This window comes from Bipolaris victoriae, assembly GCF_000527765.1.
Source record: "Bipolaris victoriae FI3 unplaced genomic scaffold scaffold_113, whole genome shotgun sequence".
NCBI classification, from domain to species: Eukaryota; Fungi; Ascomycota; class Dothideomycetes; order Pleosporales; family Pleosporaceae; genus Bipolaris; species Bipolaris victoriae.
The window spans coordinates 17859-37510 of record NW_014575279.1 but is presented as its reverse complement, the minus strand read 5'-3'; the positions used below and the strand labels follow the sequence as shown (position 1 = coordinate 37510).

Sequence of the window (19652 nt, the reverse complement as noted above, 5' to 3'; positions counted from 1 at the left end):
ATATCTTTCATGGTTTTTAGATCATCTAAAGGATTGTTAGCCAGGATCTCTGATATATGTGGGATAGCGTAAACGTACCAGAGCAACACCACCAGCAACAATGAGACCGAAAGCGGAGCCGGCCATGTGCGAGGCGCCTCCAGTGAAGGGGAGGGTCGATGAAGTAGGCTTGGCGTTGCTAGGAGAGCCAGCGCCAGTGCCGGTAGGGTAGGGTGCCGAGGTGGCCGTGCCATTTGTGGGAAGATTCAAGGCAGAGGTAGTAGCGGCGAGGGCGGCAACGACGGAGATGATAGAGAATTGCATGGTGGCTTTGGTTGGAGTGGTGAGTATTCGGTGGTAGATTGTCGAGGATGAGGGTATTGGGATTGAGTAGCTGAAGGATGTGTTTGTAGACTTGATGTGAATGGGGAGACTTCAATTTATGTGTTGACGACGGCAACTCTTATATCCCTTATAGCTCAATCCAAATATACAAACATCCCCTAGAGCACATTCTAGCCATCCCCACACACGTACGTACTACAGCCCACATCCCAGCCATCGGCCGCCCAGCCCTACGAAAGCCTCGGCCCCACCGAAACCAGGAGACAACCACTCGGGAGCTTGTCGGAAGCCCGTCACACGAGGCTGGAAATATGATGGCGAGGGCTATAACAGGAATTGCACATTGCTAAGCGTGGCGGGCGTCACAAAGCGGCTGGTCCGAAGGTGTCCGGAGGAGGCTGGTGGCTAATTTTAGCATCCCCAGCCACATACACCGCCTCCTATATTGGCACTCAATTCATCTCATTCGCTGCTGTTTGCATTTTGTCGATAACCTATCGATACGGGTTCTTCTTATCGCTCACCATGCAGATCTCGTTACTGTCACGATAGAAAAATATTCCGAGGCGATAGATTGCAAGATGGCTGGGCTTGCGTGGCCATTGTCCTAGAAAACTACTCCGTATTGACGGCCCACTGACTTGACCAAACCCTATGTTCCGTTTCGCGAAACAATCAATACCTCTCCTGCTACTGCTTACGCAACTCTTGAAACTCATTTCGATTGCGTTGGCTGTCTTGCCTGTAGGCCCGCTATTCATGTCCGCCCCCTGCCGCCGCGATGCAACGTTGGCGCCGAAAGCCACCGAAGCTTGGGTAGTACTACGTAAAGTTGCAAGCAGTTTCCGAACTGCTGACCAGGGGAATCGTTGCATCTGCACTCTCAAGACTGCACATGTATTCGTACCTGAGCAAAAGCAATTTAGCAACCTCAACAAATTAATGGAAATAAGCAGCGAAATTACCCCGATACATTATTTTTCTAAGAAGACTACAAAGCCGAATGATAGGTTCCAACCAGCTATATCACGTGATCATACACACTACTAAGACTGCCTTGCTGGTGTGTGTGTGTGTGTGTGTGTGTTCAGATTTAACGTCCTATCTAAAAGCCTCCCCTAGGGTATACGGACGGGTGAGGCCTAGGATTTATAGTGCTACTACACCACCTAGTCTTACCTATTCGCGGGGTTGTCTTCTAAAGCACAGTGTTCTCGTAACGCCTGGTCCGCCAGTTGAACAAACGCTGCTGTTGCTTTTCTCTGCTGGGCGAAAGCCTAGCTGCAATCTGTGGCGTTGTGCCAACTGCCTTGCTGGTAGTTTCCTCAAAGTCTCATTTACCGGTACTTGACCGCAATATTCTACCTGTTGCGCTCAATCCATCGTCACCTATTAGCGAGCTCTCAGTTACAAGACTCCTGCGCAGATGATTGGTCAAGCTGCTGTCTTAAACAAACGAGAGTTTGGTTATAATTGTAGCGGTACAACTTTTATGATTGTAATCAGAAAACTGCAAAACTCTTGTAGTAGAATCTTAGTAGATTCGCTAGTGTAATCAACACAGTATCTTTAGTTAGTTTGAACCCCCACTTGAAAACAACAGCTCGTTGAGAGGCTATTGTCAGACAATATCTAGGTAATAGACACGAGTAGTTGGCAACAAGAATAAACAGAGCCAAAAAGTCTATATTCACGGTGGTTAAACCGCTATGAACCTGGATTAGGGTTTGAAGGGACTATATCTACATATTTGAATAGAACTTGACAGGTAAGGTTGGCCAATGCGGGTCAAAGGGGGTCAGAGAGGGCAAGTCTATGACAGCCTGATGGATTGAGCACGACAAGCATACAATCTCCCAAATTAGGCATCGATGTGTCATACTGCAGACATTGAATCTGAACCGACCTAGCACCACTAAGTGTCCGAGCTAGCGATCGTCTGCATACATGATGATCTTACCACTCGATGTCAACATTGTGGTCGTATACTGCAAATGGACAAATTTGGAGTCTTACGTGGGAGGGGTAGGGGAAGCAAAGATCTACATACGAATCTGACACGAGAATATCTCTCTGCTTGTCTCAGCAGCAAAATCACGGGCGAATCTCGCTTGCTCTCCTGGTTGTGTTTGGATCTGATTCTCTGTCGATTGGTAACGGCACAATATGCGCTATATAGTGGACTTGATAAACCACGGACATTGAATACACCTCAGCATTAAGCACCTTCCTTAATCATTTATACAAGGAAACAGGGGATGCACAATTGAGGGCCATCGATCTATAGGGGTCGATGTTATAAAGTAATAATTATCGCGGAGCAAGAAAGTCACGTGATAGGCTATCACATTAACACTAAGTATCCAGCGAATGGCAGAACTGGAAGAAATGAGTGTAATGGAACGGAGTAATTTCGCCAGTAAATACTCTGTAGTCAATTTTGATTTCAATTTCTATTGACCTCTTTATTCAACGTGGTTGTTAAAATATCATGAACATAGCTTATCGTTCAATATCAAATCCTTTTAGATTTCCCATCTCTATCCACTTGTTTATACGGTCTGTACACTTGATGATTCCACCCAAGAACAACCCATAATATTACTACTTATCAAATCTCACCACAAAGATATCGTTATCTTAGTTTGATTTGTCTCTTGATACAATTTCTATAGCATAGTAGAGTATACAAAAGACTATTTAAGTTCTGCCCATCTATTATTAAGAGATCTCCTAGACTACATTCTGATACGCTCGATAGGATGACTAGTGACTTCAGATATACCTTGTTCAACCTCTACGACGATTTCTGTAGTAAATTGGTAAGACACATCCCGATGTAGTCAGACATGCATGAAAAACACACACAGAGCTTGCTAGGTATGATTCTCACCACCAAACCCGCTTACAAGCCAATTTCCCCTCCTCCAACCTTGTTAAGTCGTTTCGTTATAGCGCTGCATTATTTATCGCTATATCATGGATAATTCGTAGATGAAAACCTCTGACTTACTTATGTCGCTTGGTGCTGGATGTGTAGTAATCCAGGGAGTGGGAATGCGTCCTTCTCGGCGAAAGAGGCTGCATTGGTTTAAAACAGCGGTTTGGCACCCATCTGCCCCTCGGTAAGCATCGCAATACCTTTTTTCGCCCTTTCTGCAAAGAGATGATGCGGATTTCCTTATATAATTTAATTTCAGCTTTGATAGATGTGGGTCTGCTTTGTTCTTAGTGGCGTTGTTGAATATATACTCCTAGGGGCTACCCACTCACAAGCCTTGTTTCTTACCAACTGGCAACTCTTGTACCTCTCTCCACGTTACCGTCGAAGATGGCAGCTCTTGCGTCGTTACAGGATGTAAATACCGATGCCTTTTCTGGCATATGTGGGTATGTGGTTTTCATCGGCGATGTAGAATTAGGCACATACATTCCATCATGGCACTATCTTCAGTTCTATCTATGCTAGCTTTTTTTTCTAATCAAATAGAACCATTTCCATTGTGACGTGGGTTGTGGTATTCAACCCACAGGTTTACAAAAATTTCCGTCGAGGTTCATACCATGGTCTATCACTTCACTTCCTCGTGGTATGGCTACTAGGCGACATTTTTAATGTCGTTGGTGCTGTACTCCAAGGCGTCCGGCCGACCATGATCATCTTTGCCATATATTTTACTGTGGCCGACGTAGTATTGTTGGCCCAATGCTTCTTCTACAGAGGCTTTACATGGAAGGATGATAGTGCGCCACCACCCACGCTGAGGCCAAGCGAAACAGAAAATCCGAACGAAAGAACAACACTACTCGATGGGCACATGATAACTAACGAGAGGTGAAGCGCAAACAAAAACAATAAAAACAACTGGACTAATGTATTCAGAGAGCCTGCAAATCCCACTACACATACCTACTTATGCATGTATGTAAGAAACATGGCGATGGTTTTTTGGTCTGTACAACAGGCATAGTTTGCTGGTATATGAGTCAAGAGTCCGCAAACCATGACAGTCTAGCACCTGGTCGGGAGATCCCTGAGTTCGACATTTGGGGTCAAATATTCGGTTGATTTTGCGCCGCACTTTACTTTGGTTCACGCTTCCCCCCAACTGATCCTGAACTGGCACCGAAAGTCTGTGGAGGGACTGTCTGTGTTGTTTTTCCTTTTCGCTTGCTTGAGGAATTCTACATACTATGTCTTATCGATTCTCGCGTTTGACTCGACTAGCGCTGTTTCAAATAGCTGCCTTGAGTCCTGCGAAGCGCGAGAAATCTATGGTAGCCATATACTGGTAAGCCTTCCCTGGTTGGTTGATGGTCTAGGCACAATGCTTCTTGATGGGGCGATTTTCGCCCAATTCCTGCTTTACGGCGAAGTCAAGCCTGCTATGGATGAGGTATAGGGTCAAACACTGAGCTGAACACGCATTCTTGCAGAGCATGGACCCGTGCAGATCGCTTGTAATATCCATTTTGAGGTAGTGAGGCGCATGAAGAGGCGAGACGGCCTTGAAAATCAGACCTCTAAAGACCTCTACAAAGAAGATCATATCATCGTGGCAGTCTGTATGTGGCATTAAAGAGGGGGTGCAGCTTTAGCTCTGTATGGCTGTGTCTATATCCTGCTGTAAACACGTGTAACTCTGAGTGCCGGTGTAGTGTATGCAGTCGTGTTGATTGAATGGCAACGAGCTCCATGTCCATGGCTGGGCTGACGCCCTTTATGCGACCTGTTCACAGCATGGATCACTCTGCCACGTACACGGTTCGGAAAGACTTGTTAATAAGTAAGGCCGACATGAATTCGCAGACAAGCCAAAGATGTTCGCTGTACGTCTGTCCCGTGTTGGACTAATCGTCGGCAAGTGGATATCCTGTCGACGTAATGGCCTGCTGTCGAACACAGACTTGTTTGGATTGGAGAGATGGTGATATGTAGGTGTGTCTGATGCGGATATTGGCTGGTCGAAGGAGCAATTTAGTGCCATGTCGGGTTGCAACTCGATGGCGACTTTGTGGATGACAGGCTACTATGCAGAATATATTTACTCTGGAGAAGTTGCAGGAGCTCAAACAAGGGCAGATTAGCAGATTTCCAGTATTGTGTTGGTGCGCCACTGCGATAGACAACAATCTATGGAGCGATATTGTTGCTGGAAAGGATTTATCGATTGGCACCACATCACGTCTTGGATAAAGATGAGTTCCACGTCAGCAGGCAATATGGCCAGACAGTCTAGAAAACGCCAGGTTGGTGCATGGCCGCGGAGGCTTCAACATCAGCGTGTAATGGTAATTTGGAGGGGCATGAATTGACATGTCTTGCCAACGCCTGCCATGTTGACTGGAATCTTGGCGGTTGATGATGAGCTCTGGCCAGGCCAAAAAGAAGACGTCATGTTTACCATGCAACCAAGGCTGTGCACACCACCATGACGACGCTCCTCTGTGGACACGTGACGCATGGTTTCACTGATTTTGACGCTCGAGGATGCGCAACCTTGCCATGGGCACTAGAAGACGGTTGCATCGACCGAACGTCGCGGCCGTTCATGCGCGGCCGGCGGCACCCGTCGGTGCAGAAGCCGAGAAGTGAGGGCGGGTTCCACAGTCGTCCCAAGAGTGGCGGAGGTGCATGCACGACTAAATTAACAAGCAGGATGCGTTGCGCGTTGGGTGCAGGAGTTTGTAGGGCGCGATATTGTGGGCCTTCCCGAGGATCCTGCAAAGGTTACTTAGTAACTGTGGCCGTAGGCACGTGCATCGTGGCGTCGTTTGGGTTAGCGCAATATCTGCAACCTGTACGACACGTCACAACCGCCAGGCTTTGGAGCAACCGTGGAGGGCTTTGGATTGAACAACACGTCTGCCAGCGCAGCGTGGACGGAGGACGAGGGTGTGCTCACCCCGCCGGGAGGCTTGTGCGGTGCCTTTGTCCAGCTGCCACTTTCGCTTCATCCGCAGCAAGCGAAGACCGAGCAAGCGCCGTCGTGAAGAGCTGGCTAGCGTTGACGGCGGCCGGGCTGGCTGGCAGGACACCAAACCTATGGCCATAGCACGGGAACTCAGGAACAGGACAGGCTGCAGTATTGGGATGTGACGCGGGCTGCATCTCTACGCACGAACCTGGAGATCGCAGGGCTGAGCAGTTCACCCCAGGAACACAGTGCTTGATATTGACGCACCGCCTCTGACCACGCTGCCCATGCCACCTCATCTCGGTGGGTCTCGCGGTGCAGACAGGCCACGGCCCCAATACAATGCCACTCGCTCTCGCTTAATGCCGTCTTTTGCTTCGTCTGCCCTCGTTGCAGCCTCGACACGTGAAGGAAGCATGGTTTCCCTTTGAGATGACGCGCTTTCAGATGGCATGTCCACGGTACGGAAACGGCACGGCCCTTTATCCTTCTAACCGCAAGCGGGACGAGCGCCGACGAGGGTAGGGCCCAATTTGCCGACACCTCTGGCACTGCGTCGGCATGGAGAAACTAGCCATGGCAGCAACTCTCTTTCGTCCTTCAGTGCCAGCTCATAGCCGAACCAGGCTGAACTCGGTAACACAGTAGAGACCAAAATTTATCCGTATCCCCTCATTGGCCTTGCCATCCCAGACCTGTGGTTTCGACCACACGCAACGTCCTGTCATGGTGTCCGTACCGGGTCCTGGCGGGTTTAGTTTCTGCTTGGTCGCCTTCTCTGTCTCGCTACCCCCGCAGTTCCTCGCTCGATTATCTTTCTGCCGGCCAATTATGGCGGGAAAAACCTGCCAACGCAGCATGCCATCACCCAGCTGCTTTGTTCCGAAGCACATAGGGGGGGTTGCGGCGGCTGCAGGCTGCTTCCTTTTTGACCTGTCTATGTGGCAAAGCCGCCCTCTTGCTCCTACAGGATACCGAAAATGAGGCTCTCGAAGCACTGCTCGACTATAAACAGAGGCAGAACTAATGGCCACGCAACGTGCTCCTACCCAGTCCTCGCTCACACATACCTGATCTTCCCTGATCCCCACTCGCGAAGCCTTTACCCCACCACAAACTTTGTTAAAAGCATCACGCCTTCGTCTCTTGCTTGCAGTCCCCCCATCTCGCACAATGGCAACACAGGAGAGCTACGTGCAAAAGCTACAGCGTGCGCAGACCGATGCTCTCGCCCGTGTAACCTAGCTAAAAAAGACGTTGCAGACTACTGCGCTACCAACCAGATTGCCCAGCCCCAGTTCCAGGACTACTCTGACCCACGAGGTTTGTAGCCCCATGCCTATCTCAACAAGACCTTGTCAATATCGCCCACTTTGCTACCAGTATTTTGCTGACACACTGGCAACCACAGGCATACGCACAGCCTGGTCAAGCAGTGTCTTTGTCCATGGCCGTGAATACCGAGCCGCGCTATGGCGAGACTACCGCTACCTCGAGCAATCCCGAGAAGAAGCCGCTGAAGTGGCCTGGAAGGCCCTTCAATCCGCCGCCGCAACCACCAACGCAAACCAGACACAATACAATCGCCCCTTTGGGTCCTCTCGATAATGGCTCGATTCCCCTCCCCCACCCCCTTACAACACCACATACCGAGATACTCAGGGGTTATGGATTGCTGGGATATGCTTTGATACGTTGATACTCTGGCCGACTTTGATGTTGTCGTTGTTGGATACTTGGCCATTGCATCACTCGAGCCTACGACTTCTTCTTCTTCTTCTTCTTCTCTCTTTGAAACTTTTTGACTGAAAGCTGTCTCCTTTTTCTCTTTCTTGCCAGCTGGTTCTATACCCTTTATTGTTTGCACAATGCTCGTTCCATTCTCCAGCCAAGGGCCGTCCATCCAGGCATCCCTACGTGCCATTGACGCTCGCTGTAGCCTTCGACCAAGGCCCTTTTTTTCAAATTTTCACTTGAGAGACTCTGGCGAAACTTCCATAGGCGTTGGGAGTTTTCTACTTTGTTTCTGTCATTTTTCGGTTCTTGTTTGGAATAGTCAATTGAGATAGGATAGTTGAAATATACTGCAAAATACCCGTTACACCTGCTTTTCAGTGTTTTGTTGCTTTCAGAACTGTCATGTCCAAGTACTGTCTATCAAAATGTGAGATAACAGGGTTCATGTCAGATAAGTCGTGCATGATTTATGCTTTCCATTTCAGAGTCACCAAGTGGTTCAGCATGTTTGGTCCATTGTTGACAATAGATTGGTAATAGGGCAAGTCTACCGAAACCAATACACTTGTGTTGTTGTTGTTGTTGTGTATGATTCTACCATGGGGTGAGATTCGTTCTGCATGGGCATGCAGTCTATCAAGATGTTTTGTTTGCTCACTAGCCGGGCCGCTTCCTAGGTGCTGCAATAGTGATGAGACATATAGCTCTGCAACTCTGCATGCACCGACGATCCCTCTTCACTTTGCACCAACGGTACTTGCACACGTCCAAAAGCAACGCAATACACATAATCACCACGTGTAGCTTAGCCAACTCATCCAACATGCACAAACCCACCATCCTCCCGCAGTGGATCATCAACACCACGACTGCAGATACTAACCCCTATTAGCGCTTCTCCGACCCAAACCAATGTCCACAACAATCCACCGCGCAAATCCATTGCCCATCTTCATATCAGTAGCTTCCTTTTTTTTTGTTCTTAGCGGCCGTTGACTTTATCTCGGCAAGGATAAAAGCAAGATAAAAGCCACTTTTCTGCTTTTTAGTGAGATAAGAATATCCACGCTAGGTTCACACGTACCCAGCACGACAAAAAATAAAAATGAAATAAAAACGGCAACGCCATCGCCGAGATACGGAATGAATGATGCTGCTTAGGATACAACGCTGCGCTGTTACCCCTGTGGTAGTACCATTTGCAAGAAATAAGAATAAAAAAAAGAAATCAGTATCAAACGCAGCTCACAGATACACAATCTGGTATTATCTTTTTTTCCACCATCTTCCCCTTCTTCCCATTTACTCAGTCCAATGTACTTACCACCCCCCCATTCTCATCATAATCCTAGATGATCTGGTTTACCTAAGCAAGACTTTAGCGCTGAGGTGGCAAAAAAAAATGAGGGGGTAGTAACGCCAACATTTCGAAACACGCATCCCCCAAGCGTCCATATGCGACACTTGTTTTGTCAGACGATAGCTGTGCCGCAGCGAATCATGTAGTCGGAGGCCACTACGAAAAAAAAATGGTGTTATTCATCGCCAACACTTAGGGGGGTTCACTTGGAAGGCGTATATCCATATAAGTCTTTACAATAGTGAGAAGAAATCTAAATGAACTTCGCAACCTAGATAAAAAAAAAGATTTCCATCACATCGCCTTTTTTTTTTCTTCGTTCTTGCACTTCATCATACATACCCAAACATCCACCGCATCTCTTCTTCCTTCCCTTCCCTTCCTTCCCCTTTCGAAAATCCCCCCGGCCCCCCACCCTCCAAAAATAAAAATAAAAACACACCGTTACAAAGGTCGATCTCCAAAACGCATAATGTTTCCTAGAATGCACAAAACACACACCGTCTTACCACCTTTCTTCCCTTGCCCATGCCCTCGTTGCCTCGCAAGCAACCGCGCCTCCCCCTCCCCCCCCATCTAATTCGTACACATACAAAAAAAAGGGCTCTTTCCGTACCAAGAAAAGCCCACCCTTTGGCGCGAAACAAAGGCGTCGGAAGTTAGCGCGCGGAGGGGGAGAAGTTTTGCCTTAGGATAAGTCAAGGGGCCTGGGGCAGTTTGTGTGTTGGAGGGGGAAGGTGGGTATCGTGGTGCTGGGTTTGTATGGTCCGGGGAGGTGCTTAGGCATTGGAATTTCTTACGGGAGGAGGTGGCGAAGTTGTAGGCTCTTTTAAGTGGGGAAAATGAGAGAGAGGGAGGAAGGGAAGGGAAGAGGGGACGTATAAAAGGGGGAGGGGAGGAGGGAAGGTACGACTGAGGCACCATTTCACGAGCATTCTGCGAGTTACAATTCTTATTATAATATACTATTTACTTTTTCCAGGCGAAGAAGAAAAAAACACAAGGTTTCATTCACATCAGTCTCGACATTGGAAGAAATAATATCAAAAAAAAATGGCACCCATTTTTAAACTCCTCACTCTCCTCTCCCGTATGTCACCCTCCGCCTTCTACCCATCACACTCCACCCCCCTCCCAAACTAACACCATCAACCCAAAGTCTCCCTCTACACCTCAGCCCAAGGCACGCAATTCATCACGGGAGCCTGTACCTCCGACGCCGCCTGCGCATCCGGCTGCTGCGGCTTCACATCCGGCAAATGCGCCGCACCCTTCGTAGCCAACGAGCGGGGCGAAGGCTGTGGCTTCGGCGACGCACAACCAAACAACAATGCGTTGAACGGCGGTAACAAAGCCGCGGGCGGCACTCAACCACCGCAACGGCAACCGCAAGCACCGGCATCCGGACAAACCATGGTAGGCGAAGAAGCAGCACCAGCAGCAGCAGCCCCGACTCAAGCTAAAGGCACACAATTCATCACGGGCGCGTGTACATCCGACGCCGACTGCTCATCCAGCTGCTGCGGGTTCAAGAGCGGCAAGTGTGCGGGACCGGTGGTAGCGCAGGAGCGAGATGGCGGGTGTGGATTTGGAAATGCGCAGCCGAATGACGATGCGGCTAGGGCGTTGCAAGGGAGGAGCTTGGGACGGAGGGGTCCTGGGTTCATGTAAGCATTAGGTATACATGTTAAACGTAAATGTATAGATGAATAAATAAATAAACTAGTATGGGGGGTTTTTTTTTGATAACATTGATGATGATGAGAGTGCCGTGTGAGCAATGGGTAGAAGGGTGTGTGTGTGTGTGAAAGATGTGTAGTAGTAGTATGTGGATGTAGAGAAGAGATGAAGTAGGAAGAGTGGGGTTATTGTTGCAAGACAGTCAAGTGACACGTTGATGTATTGTATACATGCCCTACCCTACCCTATCCTCCCACATGTATGGTTGTTTTGTGGCGGGCTCGACTAAGCGGGGGCGTATGTAATCCCGCCGCACACCCCCCTTCTGCATAAAAACACATGATAGGTTCGTGTGAGTCTTCGATGACAGGCGGGTCGGCTCGGGAGGGGATGCATATTCGGAATAATATCGCACCGAGAAAACAAAACGACAAACAAGAAAAAAAGCACAACAGGATTTCCAACGTCAGGTACTTTGAAAGCCTCTCTTGACAATAGAGAGGAGGTAGTCGCTCAATCGGCTCATTCGTATTGCATATAACCGGCAACAGGTCTTTTGCCAGACTAAACATGTTTCTAAACGCCCCAAATATTGGACTCCGCCGCTTCAAATGCAAGGTACAGAATGCCGACCAATTCAACGAAAGAACACCAATGTGTACGCCCCCCCCCAAATATAGAAAAAAAAAACTCCGCTCCGAGAGAAAAGCCGAATCCGCCGAAAAAGGGCAGGCTCCAAGCCGGGATGAAAAAGCGCAGACATGATCAAGTGATGTGCACTCTACCATAAGAAACAATATGATAGATGCAAAGGATATTCCAGAAGAAAAAAGAGGTTTTTGTGAAGAGGAAGAGGAAGCATGACAAGGTCGTGAGTGTGAGCGAAGAGACGTGAAAGCAGCTCTGACCGAGGGAGTTGGCAGTTGCACACGGGTGCAGTGGACGCCGAAGCCGACGCACCATGGCATATCTGGTGGGTGATATATGGGTCGTGAAGCTCAGTTGTGTGGTATCTGCTTGCTCTGGCCATTGCCAGCCCATACACCACCGCCAACAGCTCGCGAGATACCGACGCCCAGGCCGACGGCGGCAGCAATGACGAGGAGAGCAATGACAATCTTGGCCCACAGCCGTTGCTTGTTGGTCAGATTGCGGAAAAAGGCGCAGCCGCGCTTGCGCTGGTACGACTTGCGCTTCTCGAGCACCGCCTGTCGTGTAGGCCACATGGTGCACTCCTTGACGCGACCGTCGACAGACGACTTGGATTGTTGTTGTGTCGAGGCTACCGACAGGGGCACGGCGCCTTCGAGATCGTGTTCGGTGACACCAAGGTGTGCCTTTGAGGGGGGAATGCTGTCATTGATGGAGGGGCGCGTCTCGCGCAGGGCCTCTGGGTGCTTGTAAAAGGCCGAGTAGGGGTTGGAGGCATCGGCAGTCCACTCCTTCTTGGCCTGGTCGGCGTCGGCAGTAGCAGTGGCGGTGGTCATGGTTGAATCTTGCGAATGCGGCGAGCGCAGCAGCTGCTGTGTGGCGGCGGGCATGGCGGGGCTGGAGGAGCGCTCGATGCTGGCGCCGAAGGTGACGGGCTCGTTCTTCTCGTTGGCAGCCATTGCGGCGTCAGGGGGTTGGATGGAGTAGCACAAAGGTGGAGGCGACAAGCAATGGACAGCGGCGGGGCGACTACTTGCGGCGGCGCGAGGGAGAGGAGAGAGAGAGGGAGGGGAAGCTTCACAGCAGGCGCAGCATGGGCCGGACACGGTGACGAGGCGGCGTCGTGTGTTAGTGGGCCAAGGTAGGGGGTTAAGAACAGGCGAGTAGGCAAGTAGAGCGGATGTGAGACGAGCGGCGGCGGACAGTGAGGGAGCGGCGATGCAGTTGTGGAAGCAGCAGGTCCGTCTAGGGGCACTTTGAAGCTGCAAAGGACTGGGGCGCGGCTGGATGAGTGAAAGGGCTCGATGGCAGTGGAGAGAGCGAGACCTGTGTGCAAGGAGCGTCACGGGCGGGCGGCAGTGCGCGAGAAGATATGAAGGAGCAGTGTCCCCCCCCCCAGTGGCTGAACAAGGCCCGTGTGAACGGGGATTCCAGACTTGGGGGCAATCATACGGGCCCGCTAGGCCGTTCGGAGCCATGTCCCTGCCATCAAGGCACGTCTGAGTCGATTAGTTGACGAGGGAAAGCAAACTGCAGGTGGGCGTTTGGTTTGCCCGTCCCTGATCTTCACCCGCGTTTTCTCCTCGCCCTCGCTCAACCACGGCGCCGCCTCGCAGATGATGGTTAGCTGGGCCCAAGCAAAACAAGACGCACACGCCCACGCCCATGGCCACGCCCACGTCCAAGGCGTTGCCATTGCCCTTGTCGTCGCGTGAGCGTGTGCCGTGTGGTTTGGATGGTGGCCGCTGTAGGGCCGCTTTGGTGGTGCAGTACAAGCAGCGAGGGTGCGGCGCAGCTGGGGTTTGGGTTTGGCTCTGGCTTGGCGTTGAGCAAAAAGTGCAAGCGAGGCCCGAGCGGATAGCGCGACCGGCCAATCTCTGTGCGGCTTGATGCACGCGGAGCGCCTGGCCGAGAGGCTTGGGCGCTTTGCTTGTCTGTCTCTGCCTCTGCCTCTGCCTCTTTCTCATGCAAACCCGAACCCGCACCAGCGTTGGACAAGCTCCCCAGCTATCCAAATCGTCCATAGTCCATAGCCACCACCACATGGCGCCTTTCTGGCGGGGCGCGCCATCTGCCCACCGCCCACTGGCCCAGACCTCTCGAGCGGCACGGCGGCGAGGGCACGCAGACAAGGCGCAAAAAGAAGCTTTTGGCCTGCCCAAAGCAGTGGGAAAATGATCCAAGACGTGCATGGGTGCCGATAGCCGCTTGCATGCATACGTAGAGACAAAGACGTGCCTTAGTTGGGTCTATACACATGTACCTAGGTAGATGGATGGTCAGAGATACGTATGTACCGAGTATACTACTCCTCCTCCTTCAACGGCGGCCGGGGCGGGCGAGAGATTAGATAACGCTGAGAATGCAAATGCATGGAAACCATGGCGTGGTGCCAGATTGAGGGTTCCGCCAGGCCTGTGCACCAGCCCACCAGCCCGCTAATGCAAACTGCTGTCTCTCTGTGCGCCTTCTCGCTCTCTCTCGCTCTCTTTCTCTCTCTGCTCCGTCCCCAGAGTAGCCTGGAACCATGATGCTATCCATCGCACTTGTCCGTCTCTACCACTAACACCCACCTAACTAAGTAGTCAGTATAAACTCGCCACCCACCACGCCCCCAAACCGCTCTCCCCGTGTCGCACTCGTCTGGCCAGCCCCGCCTGGGCCTGTTCCATCTCCCACTACGCTGGCCGTGGCACCTTCTCGCACTCGCCCATCCGTCTCCACCACCCCAGTTGTTCTTGTCTCATGATGATCACGGTATTTGCATTGCATACATCTAGAAACCGCTGTCTGTGTCGTGCCTTCCGCCCCTCACCTGCCGTCTCTCCCTCCCGCTCCTTCCCTCTCCCTCTCCCTCTCACTCTCTGCCTTTTTTCTCTCTTCTTCTCCGCCCTCAAACCAAAACAACAGGCCGTTTTGTCATGCTACCCAAGCCCCCCTCCCAAAAAATGCCGCCCCAAACGCCAACGCCAATGCCCACGCCTATCCATCACTGTGCGTGTGCAGCCTTGCTAGCAATCCCAGCTGCATCCTTAGTCTACCCTTTTAGGCCGCTTTCCCGCCCCCAGCCAATCACGCGCCTATATCCGCTGCCTCTATTTTTTCCCTTTCCTTGGTTCATATCTATTATCATGCACCTGCACCTGCGATTTCCTCTCTCTTGATACCAGATCGCTCGCACATGCCCTTGAAAATGCCGCCCTGGTCGTACAAGCGCAGTGGCGAATCCAGCTCCGCAATCTGCCCTGCGTCCATGACGCAAATGCGGTCGTAATTGATGACTAGGCCACCACGTCAGTCTCAGCTCCCTTTATCCTAGCTTTCTACCCTGCACACGTCAAACTTACTCGTCTTCAACCTGTGAGCAATGCACAACAGTGTCTTGCCCTTGAACCCCTCCACAATCTGCGCACGCACACACAACCGTTAGCCTGGTGTCCCAACGTCACCAACAATGACGTTTGCTTCTTGCTTACCGTTTGTTGAATCTTCGCGTCAGTCTCAAAGTCCACCGAACTAGTCGCTTCGTCACACACAATGATTTGCGAGTTGCGAACCAGCGCACGCGCTAGAGCCATGAGCTGCCGCTGCCCCAGCGAAAAGTTGAGTCCTTCCTCCTCAACCACACTGTCGAGATGAATTCGCCCAGAGTGGTCATCCATGGCCTGCTCCGTCGACACGAGATCGGCCTGTCGCAGCGCAGACCAGAGCTCCAGATCGGAATGCTCGTGGAAAGGATCCAGGTTCGATCGGATCGTTCCCTTGAACAGCGTTGGGTCCTGGGGGATAATCGCCAACTTGGACCGCAGGTCGTGAAGACCAATCTTGGCAATGTCTACGCCATCAACAACAATCGATCCCCCAGACAACTCCTGCAATCGGAAAAGTGCTGACATGATGGACGACTTGCCCGCTCCCGTGCGCCCCACGACTCCAATCCGCTCGCCCGCGCGTACGTGCATGCTCAGCCCCTTGAGAACCAAGGGAAGTCCATCGCGATACCGCATCTCGACCTTGTCAAACACAATCTCGCCATGCTCCGGCCACGTTGGTCGCACCTGGCCCATGTGCAGGGGCGCTTCTTCCTCTAATTGGCTTCCATAGTGATGAATACGTTCCGTCGAGTTCATGTTGTTCTCTACCTCTGCAAGCTGACGAACAGTAAACTGAATCATCTGCACAATGGTAAGAATGTACGAAAGCACCAAACCAGCAATGCTGGGATCAACAGAGAAGCGGCTAGTCACAACCAAGATACCCGTCGTGAAGACCAGTGCAATACCAACAACGTCCAGACGCACACTCAGCCATCGCTGATTCGCAAACGTGAGATAGTATGCGCTGTTCATGTCGTCAACCGCATCTCGGACCGATTTGGAAAACTGGGCTTGAAGCCCATAGGCACGAATCGTCGGCGTTCCCATTACAGCCTCACCAAACCGTGAGAAGACCGTACTGCGCAGAACAGCTTCATGCCTCTTGACCTCGCGAGCCGAAGACCGGTAAAACGCTGCCGAAAACATGAACAGCAAGAACAGCGGTCCTAGCGCAATCGCATAGTAATAGTAGTACGAGATGATGAGAATAAAAACACTGCAATATCCCCCGTTAGCTCAAACAAAAAAGAACCTTCACTTGAAGGGGGCACACCCAGAAAACTTACGAGATGATCATAGCCAGCGTCAAAAAATACATACGAATCGAATCCGTAATGGTATTATCCATAACATCGATATCCTTGCTAAACCGATTCGTAATGCGCCCCAAAGGCGTCGTGTCGAAGAAGGACATGGGCGCCCGCAACACGCGCGTAATTGCCCGATGCAACATGACTTTTCCCGCTCGCGTTCCGAAAATCGAGACTGCAAACGAGAAGAAGAACATGAAGAGGGCTTGGCTGAAGCCAAAGGCCGCGTAGGCGCCAATGTAGGCGCCCTGCGAGTATCCAAACTTGTCAGACGTCCAGTACGAGAGCCAGAGCGAAGTGACAATGTTTGCGCCTTGCGAGAGGACGAGCAGGAGGAAGATGAGGGGACCGACCCAGATGCCGCCGCCCGCTTTGATGTATTCGATCCACACTTGCCAGCTGACACTCTTGGTCGCGCGTTCTTCCTGCTGCATGAGCGCCGCTTGCTTCTTTGACTTTTTCTGTTTCTTGACGCTCTTGACTTCGGCTGCTACCTCGCCATCCTCTGCTTCCTCCTCCCCCTCTTCTTTCTCTTCTTCCTTGGCAGTTGTGCTCATGACTTGGATAAAGTCTGCATTTTGTGCCATGAGATTGTCAAAGGTGTCTACCGCTTTGACTCGGCCTTGGTCAACCCAGATGATGCGATCGCAGCGGCTTAGTACGTGTAGCTGGTGAGTAGCTAGGATTCGGCACTTGTCTTTGAGCAGTCCGCAAATAGCATTATCCATGATGTGCCGGCCTACGTGGGCATCAACGGCACTCAGCGGGTCGTCCATGAGAATGATATCCGCGTTAAAGTAGATTGCACGCGCGATGTTCATACGCTGCTTCTGGCCACCCGAGACAGTAATACCACGCTCACCAATCTCCGTTGCATCGTTGTGAGGCAGCATGTCGAGATCCGGACGAAGCGCACAAGCATCTACCACCTGGTCGTACCACTTGCGGTTGAATTCCTTGCCAAAGATGATGTTCTCCCGTACCGTTGCGTTCTGGATCCAGGCGTACTGCGGGCAAAAAGCACGCGAGGCTCCGAAAATGACTTCGCCGTTTGTCTTGCGCATGTCACCTGCGAGGGCTGCGAGCAATGAACTCTTACCTGAGCCGACGCCACCAATAATGGCGACCAACTCGTTTCGTCCAAACGTAAGATTGAGTCCTTTGATTTCAAACGGCTTTTCCTCCTCTTCCACAGCCGTTACGTCCGAAGGTGTCGTGGCTCCACTCGCCCGCATCGCCTCTGCAGCTGCCTTCTTCTCCTTTTTCGTCTCGCCCTTCTTACCAGGTCCGTCTTCAGCTTCTTGAGTTGGGTGGCGCTCCCAGGTGAAATCCGCATCCCTAAGTACCACGGCATCCTTGGCATCGTAGTCCCAGCGGCCGCTCTCTTCCGCCTCTTCGGCAAGAAGGAATTCCTGGATACGCTTGACAGAGGCATTTGCATCAATGACCTGGCCAATAACTAGCGGGAGGAAGTTGAGAGGGATACGCATCGAGTTGAAGAGAGCTAGCGAGGAGAAGATTGGCGCGGGATCGAGATTGCTGTTGAACTGAGAATACGTGATGAAGGAAATCATCGAGGCGAAGACCGGCATCGACATTCCCACGGCAAGAACGGCATTTCGAATGGTAAGCAGGATTTGAATGCCGTGAATCTCCTTCTTTCGAATCGCCTGGATGCGCTCTAGGAAGCTCGTTTCCCAGCCAAAGTACTTGACGAACCGCACACCTTGGAGAATTTCTTGCGTCAAGCTCACACGCTGATCGGTAATCTTGTTGATGACAACTCTTCGACGGAACAGAGTCTTGACTGCGCGACCAAGCAGGGGCATGGCAATGAGAATGAGACCGAGACCGGGTAGCGCACTGTACGTGAGATTAACGAGAAGCAGAGCCGTCGTAATCAGAATACCGATGGGAGCAGTCCAGATCATGTGGAAGAAGCCGCTAGCTTGGTCAATACGGTACGTGTCGGTAGACATGAGATTGACAATTCGTCCATTGCCCCAGCCCTCACCGTCACCCGCCACACCTGCATTCGCCTTGGGACCCTGTTTCTTTTCCTTCTTCTTGAGTACCTTCTTATACCATTTCAGCTGCGCTTCACTTCCCGGTTGCAAGTCTGGCGGCGGTGCCTCGAGAGCAGCCTGGCCACCGGCCTTTGCTCTGCCCGATAGCTTCATAGCCTTGTTGAAAATGAGGGCAATCAAAACGCCTCTAGCTTCTCCACCAATCATCATACCGCGGTACATGAAATGGTTAGTAGCCAAACTCTGCAAGAACTGCATCACGGTGATTGCAATGACCAGGCCAATACCTTCGCCGATAGGTGGTCCAGGAGTGCCCGTTCGTTGTGCAACATATGCCTTGACGGCAAAGCTGATGAGATAGCGCAGTACAAAGGGAGCAATTGCTTGTATGACGGATGCCGAAAGCTGGCATAGACCGCCAATGATAAACTCCCACTTGAACGTGTCGAACATGGCACCCAGCAGAGGCTTCTCGCCGCCTTGTTCTCGCCGCCTGTTAAAGGCCGCTTCCAACTTGGCTGCCATGACATCTGCGCTCCGGTCCGGATTAACTTCCCATATATCGTTCTTTTCTAGCGGCCGCTTGTAGCCCACTCGCATAATCGGTTGCATCCATTGCCATGTGAGTTTGCTGAGCAATCCAGCAGTGTATTCCGGGCTCACGGTACGCTCTTTGGGTACAGGCGGCGGGTTGTTCTTGAGCACGTTCAGGCGTTTGTAAAAGGGCTTCTTCATTTGTGTGGATTTTGTGACGTTGGACTCTGTGGTGCTGGCTTCCGAGTAAGCACTGGTACTCGACTGTAACCTGGAAAGGCTGCCTCTTGGTCCATGACCGTCGCCATTACTCTCAATTGCCTTTTCGCTAGGCTCTGTCCGTATTGGCTCATACTCTGTGGGATTTTCTGCTGCGGCTTGAGGATCTGCCAGGCCTAAAACCTTTTCTTTTTCCGTCTCGTCTAGAGACGACGATGATTGGGATTTGGCCATGTCGACGCAAATGCCGGCCCAATCTCGGATTCCGTTGCGGCGACGGGAGGCAGATCGCGTTGTGGGGCCTCGTAAGACGGATGATTTGCGTAGTAATCGGCCAAATGTATGGTTGACGTGTGCCAGGGGATGTATAAAAGGCTGGTTGACAGTTGGAGAGGAAAAAGCGACGACTACGAGGAGTCGCGAGACGGCATGATTGCAAGCGCAAGGTCACGCCTAGTCTATAAAGGGCTCCGGGCATAGTAGTCATGAAATCAGAGCCCGCGCTCCACAACTAG

The 19652-nt window shown here is 51.4% G+C and overlaps 8 protein-coding genes across 8 annotated transcripts; 5 read left to right on the top strand and 3 right to left on the bottom strand.

The window, feature by feature from the left end:
• Positions 1-16: 16 nt before the first annotated feature.
• On the bottom strand, positions 17-303 carry COCVIDRAFT_41527 (hypothetical protein; the record flags this gene model as incomplete). Its single annotated transcript, XM_014696793.1, has 2 exons — positions 17-25; positions 79-303. 2 exons carry the CDS (start codon positions 301-303, stop codon positions 17-19), a joined length of 234 nt encoding a protein of 77 aa, XP_014552279.1.
• Positions 304-3655: 3352 nt separating this feature from the next.
• COCVIDRAFT_41526 (hypothetical protein) lies at positions 3656-4727 on the top strand (the record flags this gene model as incomplete). Its single annotated transcript, XM_014696792.1, has 4 exons — positions 3656-3714; positions 3815-4068; positions 4210-4268; positions 4458-4727. 4 exons carry the CDS (start codon positions 3656-3658, stop codon positions 4725-4727), a joined length of 642 nt encoding a protein of 213 aa, XP_014552278.1.
• Positions 4728-7415: 2688 nt separating this feature from the next.
• Positions 7416-7850, top strand: COCVIDRAFT_41525 (hypothetical protein; the record flags this gene model as incomplete). The annotated part of the gene is made up of 3 exons (XM_014696791.1): positions 7416-7452; positions 7488-7565; positions 7654-7850. 3 exons carry the CDS (start codon positions 7416-7418, stop codon positions 7848-7850), a joined length of 312 nt encoding a protein of 103 aa, XP_014552277.1.
• A 941-nt stretch (positions 7851-8791) lies between these two features.
• Positions 8792-8965, top strand: COCVIDRAFT_110649 (hypothetical protein; the record flags this gene model as incomplete). The annotated part of the gene is made up of 1 exon (XM_014696790.1): positions 8792-8965. A coding segment is annotated over one exon (174 nt), but the record flags the coding sequence as incomplete, so codon positions are not given.
• A 1427-nt stretch (positions 8966-10392) lies between these two features.
• Positions 10393-11010, top strand: COCVIDRAFT_110650 (hypothetical protein; the record flags this gene model as incomplete). The annotated part of the gene is made up of 2 exons (XM_014696789.1): positions 10393-10429; positions 10499-11010. The coding sequence occupies 2 exons, from the start codon at positions 10393-10395 to the stop codon at positions 11008-11010; spliced, it is 549 nt and encodes a 182-aa protein (XP_014552275.1).
• A 1007-nt stretch (positions 11011-12017) lies between these two features.
• Positions 12018-12629, bottom strand: COCVIDRAFT_110687 (hypothetical protein; the record flags this gene model as incomplete). The annotated part of the gene is made up of 1 exon (XM_014696788.1): positions 12018-12629. One exon carries the CDS (start codon positions 12627-12629, stop codon positions 12018-12020), a length of 612 nt encoding a protein of 203 aa, XP_014552274.1.
• Positions 12630-14446: 1817 nt separating this feature from the next.
• On the top strand, positions 14447-14719 carry COCVIDRAFT_110667 (hypothetical protein; the record flags this gene model as incomplete). Its single annotated transcript, XM_014696787.1, has 1 exon — positions 14447-14719. A coding segment is annotated over one exon (273 nt), but the record flags the coding sequence as incomplete, so codon positions are not given.
• An 80-nt stretch (positions 14720-14799) lies between these two features.
• On the bottom strand, positions 14800-19371 carry COCVIDRAFT_30305 (hypothetical protein; the record flags this gene model as incomplete). Its single annotated transcript, XM_014696786.1, has 4 exons — positions 14800-14951; positions 15018-15075; positions 15147-16263; positions 16334-19371. The coding sequence occupies 4 exons, from the start codon at positions 19369-19371 to the stop codon at positions 14800-14802; spliced, it is 4365 nt and encodes a 1454-aa protein (XP_014552272.1).
• Positions 19372-19652: the final 281 nt, after the last annotated feature.